Source organism: Otolemur garnettii, unplaced genomic scaffold (assembly GCF_000181295.1).
Source record: "Otolemur garnettii isolate 467f Iridium unplaced genomic scaffold, OtoGar3 scaffold00020, whole genome shotgun sequence".
NCBI classification, from domain to species: Eukaryota; Metazoa; Chordata; class Mammalia; order Primates; family Galagidae; genus Otolemur; species Otolemur garnettii.
Genome location: NW_003852415.1, coordinates 2,178,248 through 2,185,207, shown reverse-complemented (window position 1 = coordinate 2,185,207; position 6,960 = coordinate 2,178,248). Strand labels below are relative to the sequence as shown.

Here is a 6,960-nt window from a genome sequence, read left to right as displayed (position 1 = left end):
AAAAAAAAAATAAAATGCCAGGCTGTTATCACCTGGGAGCAAGTAATCAGAGTGTCTCAACAAAGGGAAGGGCATCAGTTGTAGCCTTGGGGCTTGCCTTGCCTCTCTCACCCCAGCTCAAGATTCACTGGTTGCTTCTTGCTAGAGACTCCACCCTACCTTCTTAACAATGCAGTCTCTGTGCCAGGTTAAAAAAGGGAGAATCGGCCCTTCAAGAGAAACTTCAAAACAGAAGATAAGTTCTAGGCCCTCTAACTCTGGACACAATTACTGGAAACATTCTCACTGATGACAACTCTCAAGACTCAAAAAGAAAAATTAGATCCTTAGAATGCACCTTATATTCAAAATCAATATTGGCCTACTGATGGCTTCGGAGGTAGAATAGGGTTTGAAACTCTCTCCTACCATCACTCAGTAGTAATCAGACCCAGGATAAGGTTGCTCAATTTATCTGGGTCTGGGTTTACCTGCCTGGAATAATGGGGACAATTTCACCTACCTCACAGAGGTGTTGGAAGGATTAAACTGAAGAATGGATGAAAAAATGCCTTGAATGTAGTGTTTAATAAATACTAGCTTTGTTCCCTTTCTCCCCCCCCTTTCCTATAGCAAAGAGGCAAAGAAAATACTAAACTATTTAGATGAAGAACTGAAAATCCTCTACACTATGATTTTTTTTTTAAAAAAAATTCTGAATCTTGGTACCTGGTACAATTTTAAAATCTGGTGCAGGAATTCTGAGAAGGCAGAGATCATCTTTCCAGCCCTAGCACAATATTAAGACATTACATTACAGAAGGTAGGTGTTAGGTAAATGTTTGTTGAATGAATGAATGGTGTATTTAATGCCAGCAGAGGCTGGTGCATATATGGAGAATATAAAACAACATTTGAAGAGAGAGGTCAGAATTACCAGGGTACAGGAGTTAGAGTAATCTGGGTGGTAAGGGTCAAAGTGAAGTTTGCAGAGCATAAAGAATTATTTTGCATAACAACATTTGGACTCTATTTGGATAGTTTGTGGAGTCTTTTTGCTAAACAACAAAGCTCAAGGTGCTCTGTTAATATTTCTCCTCCATTCAGCTGCACTTTACTCAGAAATAAAGAAAAGGTGGCGACTGTACTCAGTGTGTAAGGCGCTGGCCACATACACAGAGGCTGGCAGGTTCAAACCTGAGCCCGGGCCACCTAAAACAACAATGACAACTGCAATAACAGCAACAACAAAATAGCTTGGCATTGTGATGGGCACCTGTAGTCCCAGCTACTTGGGAAGCTGACATAAGAGAATCCTTTAAGCTAAGGTGACCAGATTTTAACATTGGTAAAGCAGGACACCATTGGGGGGGAAGGTGGGGCCTCAGGGGCCTGACAACAATGCAAACTTTGATAAGCAGTTCTCGATAATCAGTTCTCAATAATTATTTGTTATTATTAAAGTTTAACATTATAAAATTAACAAAAATAATATAAAACTCATATCCTGGTGAAATAGCCACATGGCAGCCAAAAACTGTATATTCCCTTCCCGTTCTCCCTCTGTTCCCTAGCTTGTCATGCATTCTTTCCAAAAATCGGGGCTTTTTTAAAACACCGCGGGACACAGGACAAATTGTTAAAAATCAGGATTGTCCCACCAAAAGCGAGACATCTGGTCACCTTACTCTAGAGAGGGGGGGCTACTTGTTTGTTCCAGATAGTTTGGCTCCTTCTGAGCTAATTGTCCTTGCCTAGAAGCAAGGGAGGGAGCAGTCTCCTTCTGATACTGGGGAGACCTTGCCCAGGAGGGGAGTAGGGAGTTTACATTAGCCTTTTCATTTCCAAATGAAGTTACATTAACCTCTTCATTCCCAAGTGGAGTTGCATTAACCTTTTCAACAGCTGAAAACCGTATATTCCCTTCCCATTCTCCCGCTGTTCCGTAGCTTGTCATGCACTCTTTCCAAAATTCGGGACTTTTTAAAAATGCCACAGGACTCAGGACAAATTGTTAAAAGTCGGGACTGTCCCGCCAAAAGCGGGATGTCTGGTCACCTTACTTTAAGCCCAAGAGTTTAAGGTTGCTCTGAGCTGTGATGCCACAGCACTGTACCCAGGGTGATACCTTGAGACTCTGTCTCAAAAAAAAAAATAAAAGAAAAGAAATGAAGTTAAAACACAAAGAAGCAAATCTTGTCATCTCCGGTTGAGAAAGTGTAGTAAACAACTCAGATTTTCATAATATTTAACTTAGGCCTACACGATCAAACAAAATAGATGGCTCCATGATGCAAATATAACGTCACAGTGTTTTTAAATATAAAGTTCTTAGCATTTTCTGACCTTGTTGGGAGGTAAATGTGGTAGTGGAGAATGAATGCTATTCCTATTAAATTTTCCCTCCACTGATGATGGCAGCGATAGGATCCTATTAAATTGTAAAGATATATCTTAAGTTCCTTCACAGATGTGGGTGAGAAGGTGGGGTGAAAACCTGCTAGTTTGCCCTTTGTGGTTAACAAAAAAATGTATTAGAATCTCAATCATTAGGCCAACAAAGAGGGTTTCTCCCAGTTAGCAATCCTGCCCTCAGCAAATAAAGGGCCTGGAGTGGCAGTGACCTTGTCTGAATCCTATTATGCTGCATATAGGGAACGCTCTGGAGGATGGGAAAGCTCCTGCCCTTCCCCCCCGCCCCCCAGCTTTAGGTTTCTATTAGGGAAAAACCCACTGGAACCAAGTCAACAGCGGGGCTGCAATGAGGGTGTTAAAATCCACAGCTACATTACTTTCAAAGATGGGGGCGTTAATAAATATCTTCACTACCTGTTTTTAAATTGTCCCTAACAAAAGATCCATCTCGTTTCAAATTCCGGCCTCAAATTAATCCAATCTTCAAAATATTCAAAGCCATAGGTGAAAACTCGGCAAGGGATTTTATGTTGTTTGTTTATGGGCTAAAGGTGGCTTCTCTGTTTGCTTTCATTGATCACTTAGGCTATTACCCAAATGACTGGGGGCAAAACTCAATGACTTGGGTTAATTTAGCTTATCTCGCCCTCTTTGTGGTAAAGATGAATGGAAGGGTAATTTGCCATGGGAAGGGTTTTTGCAAAGCTTCTGTTCCAAATGAAAATTTTCTAAAGGAAAAATTAAATTTTCTAAATGAACAGGTAGGAGAAAACAGGTCTATGAGAACTAAGGATTCCTAATCATTTGTTAAACCCATCCAGCTTAAAGTTTGCTTCACATTTTCCCATAAATATTTGCTTTAAATTATTTGGAGAAGGCAATCAGATTCATAATATGCCCAACTTTCTGGATCATAACCACATTGGAATGCAAATAATTTGGGATTCTCCTTCCAAAAAAGAAAGAAGGTGAAATGACTAAGACATAATCTAGCCCTTCTAGGCCTTGAAAATTTGGAGAGCAATTTCTATCTATCCTGCTGGATTTAGCTCTAAATCCCAGGGAAGGGCTCGGCGCCCATAGCACGGTGGTTACGGCACCAACTGCATACACTGAGGCTGGCAGGTTTGAAACCAGCCCGGGCCAGCTAAACAACAATGACACCTGTAACAAAAAATAGTGGGGCATTGTGGCAGGCACCTATAGTCCCAGCTACTTCGGAAGCTAGGGCAAGAGAATCGCTTAAGCCCAAGAGTTGGAGGTTCCTGTGAGCTGTGATTCCATGGCACTCTACTGAGGGCGACATACTGAGACTCTGTATCCAAAAATAAATAAATAAATATATAAATCATAAAATAAAATAAATCCCAGGGAAGGGGCATTTCTTGCCACTGTCCTGGCTTCACCTGTGTATAAAAGGTGAGACTAGTGCCAAACACCAGCAGGCACAGCTCTGTAATTCTATGCAGGACAGGAGATACAGCATTCTAGGAAAGCTAGTTGGTCAAAAAACATCTGCCAAATTCTGATGGCATTGGAATAATCTGAAGCTCAGGGATGTTTGCCAGGGAAAGAGTAGCATTCCTGAAGTCACAGGTCTAAGTTGGTGGACTGACAAAGGGTGAGGAATGACACTTGGTAGAGTATGTCGGGAAACATGCTACCTGCTGGGGGAGGAGAAATTGTGGATGAAAGAGCCGGACCCCTGCTTTTGTTTCCCACTTCTCTGACAGTGTCCTCTAGTCACAATCACCCAATCAGACTGTTGGTCACATCCAACCACACAATCACGTGGTCATAAACAATCTTGAACAGTTAGAAAACCACAGCCCCTCACACTCAGTACTTAGTGCAATCTAACACACTCAGTGCAGCAATTAGCTGACTCCTCTGAACATCCACAAACTCCTCTACCTACCTGATTGCCAAAGACAGCCATGGAGCAGGCTGTTGAAACTTCATTAGCCCCGAACCAGACCGAAGCCAGGCGGGAGGGCATGCCCAGGATGAAGACCTGGGCCATGGAGCAGATGACCTGGCCCACCACCGTGACTGGGAAGAGGTGCGGCTGCAGGCTGCCCAGCTTCACCCAGGCCCCCAGGCAGTTGAGAGCCGAGCCGGTGATGGCGATGGTACGCAGGCCGAATTTCTCCAGCAGCCAGGCCACGGGGAAAAGCAGAGGGATGTAGGTAATCATGTAGCACATGGACAGCCAGTCGATGGCAAAGGCACTGACCCCGTAGAATTTCATGAAGATGTTGTTGATGGAGCCGTATTGGATCCACTGAAAGGCATTGCACATGGAGTAGCAGCTAAACACCAGGACCACCGCCCAGCGGCGCCGGCTCACCTTGATCACGCTGTCTTCGGGGCCAGAGCCACTGGGTTGGGTCAAGCCACTGGGTTGGGCCAAGGCACTGGGGTGGGCCGAGCTGCTGGGGTAGACAGAGACGCTGGGGTGGATGGAGACGCTGGGATGTGCAGAGACGCTGGGATGGATGGATACGCTGGGATGGGCTGAGACGCTGGGGCGGACTGAGACGCTGGCGTGGGTCGAGGTGGTGGGGTCCGCAGGGATTGAGGACTCTGGCGCAGAAGTGTCATCGCGCTCCTGCTGGTTGGGACCTTCATTCACCATGACCACAGCCTCCCCTGGAGTCCTAGAGAGGTGCTGAGGACCCCAGCACACTTAAGGGATAGTGAGTATCCCCTAGAGCTGACGGGACACTTGCCGCCGCCTGCCCTAGAAGAAAGGGAGATCCAAGGCTGCGTAAAAGCCGAGACTAGGACTTGCTGCGCTCACCTCCAAGCTCCTGCTCGCTCTTTTCCTTGGAGCTGGCTGTCCCCACTCGCAGCGATCACTGTCCCCAGGCCGGCCGAAGACACCTCCCTCTGCTCGCTCTGCTCCGCAACTGCCCTGGGTCTCCCTCAAGGCGTTCTCGATCTTGGAAAAAGTCCACTCCTTGGCTCGGCCACTTGACTGGCTCAGTTTGCTCACTGCCGACTTGGGGCCTCGCCCCCTCGGGCGCACGTGACCGCCCCGCCCCCGTCCTGCCAGGCTTTCCCCATCCCCCTGCTCCGCCCCCACCCTGTCCCTCTTGCCTTCTCCAGCCGGGCCCGCCCGGCCACTCGGTTGTTTCGCCACAGCCTGCGGGATGCATTCCTCCCCCACGCCCCGGGCGCCATGGAAACCGGCAGCTTACCCCGCGCCTTGCAGGGCCCTTCAAATTCATTCGCCCCCCTCCCCGCGTTCCCTGTAAGAAGATCCCCTCCGAGGGAATTCTCCGGAATAGAGTTTCCTGGGCGCGAGTCCGCAAGCCCCACACGCTGGCACTAACGCTGGCGCCGCCAAGGTGCTCTGGGACGTTCAGGAGGGATTCCCCAACTTTCCCTCTCCCGGCTGGCTCCCAACCCTGGCTGAACTTTCGGTATAAAAAGAGATTTGTAGATTTCCTATTCTGGTTGCGCTCCCGGGTTACAGGGAGCTTAGGAAAACGCGCTTTGCTCTCTGCTTTCCTGCGGACGTGATTTTGTCTTGGGCAAGTTGGATTTGAACCTGTTAAGGAAGGTTATTGTTTCCCCAGGGATTCTGGGCAGCCTCCAAGGTGAGGACGATAGGAGGGAAGAGGAGAACTCGGAGAAGCTTCTGAAGCTGTCCGCGGTAGCGAAATTCTTAGCACAGCGCTGGCTCCGGCTGCGGTCTTGAAGTGACCGTGCGCCGGCGTAGCCTGAGGCTGCCACCTGCCGGTGCCAGCCCATTTCAGAGGCTAAAACCCTTAACTGGTCGCGCTGATCCATTTCTGTCACGTCGAGGGAAAGTGGTAAAGAGCCCCAATTCTTCTTGGGTGCAAGCACCAGCTTAGCTATTCAGAGATGTGGCACTGTAGATCAAGTTACAATATCACCCCATACACCCAGTTTCTTCATCTGTAAAATGGGACCGTTGAAATAACAGAATCTGCCTTACGGTGTAATTTTGAGGCTTGGTTAATATGAGAAGGCACTTAGAAAATTCCTGGAAGATAGTAAGCAGTCCATGAGTGCTGGCTGGCTCTCCTACGAGAAAACTAACTTTGGTTGTACTGCGCTAAGCATGTTTAATGCGTTATCTCATTTAAACATCACAAGAATTCTGTGATGTAATTACTTTTGCTGGAATGCATTTTACAGATAAGAAACTGAGGCTCGCAGAAGTGAAGTAACTTCTTAATGTCTCAGCTGGCCCGGAGAGACATAATTTTCCTTTAGGTCTGTGATCGTTCAGGCTATAGGGTAGCTATTCAAGCACAGTTTGTGGACAGCAGCATGGGCACTCCCTGGCAGCTTGTTAAAGGGGCAGAATTTTCTCCATGTCTGGGTCTTAAAATAACAACAACAACAACAACAAGAACAGGATTCCAGACCCACCCTGACCTACTGAATTAGAAGCTGCATATTACTGGGTTTGGTGGTTCATGCCTATAATCCTAGCCCTTTTGGAGGCTAAGGTGGATGGATTGCTTGAGCTCAGGAGTTTGAGACCAACCTGAGTAAGAGTGAGACCCACCTCTACTGAAAATAGAAAAA

General features: G+C 47.0%; 1 protein-coding gene across 1 annotated transcript in view; it reads right to left on the bottom strand.

Moving 5' to 3' along the window:
• The window catches only part of FLVCR2 (feline leukemia virus subgroup C cellular receptor family member 2), a 78,458-nt gene extending 73,152 nt beyond the window's left edge, over positions 1 to 5,306 (bottom strand). The window contains exon 1 of the mRNA XM_003787059.3: positions 4,313 to 5,306. Within this exon, the coding sequence (XP_003787107.1) occupies positions 4,313 to 5,032 (720 nt within the window). The 5' untranslated portion in view covers positions 5,033 to 5,306. The remainder of the gene's footprint in view (positions 1 to 4,312) is intronic.
• Positions 5,307 to 6,960: the final 1,654 nt, after the last annotated feature.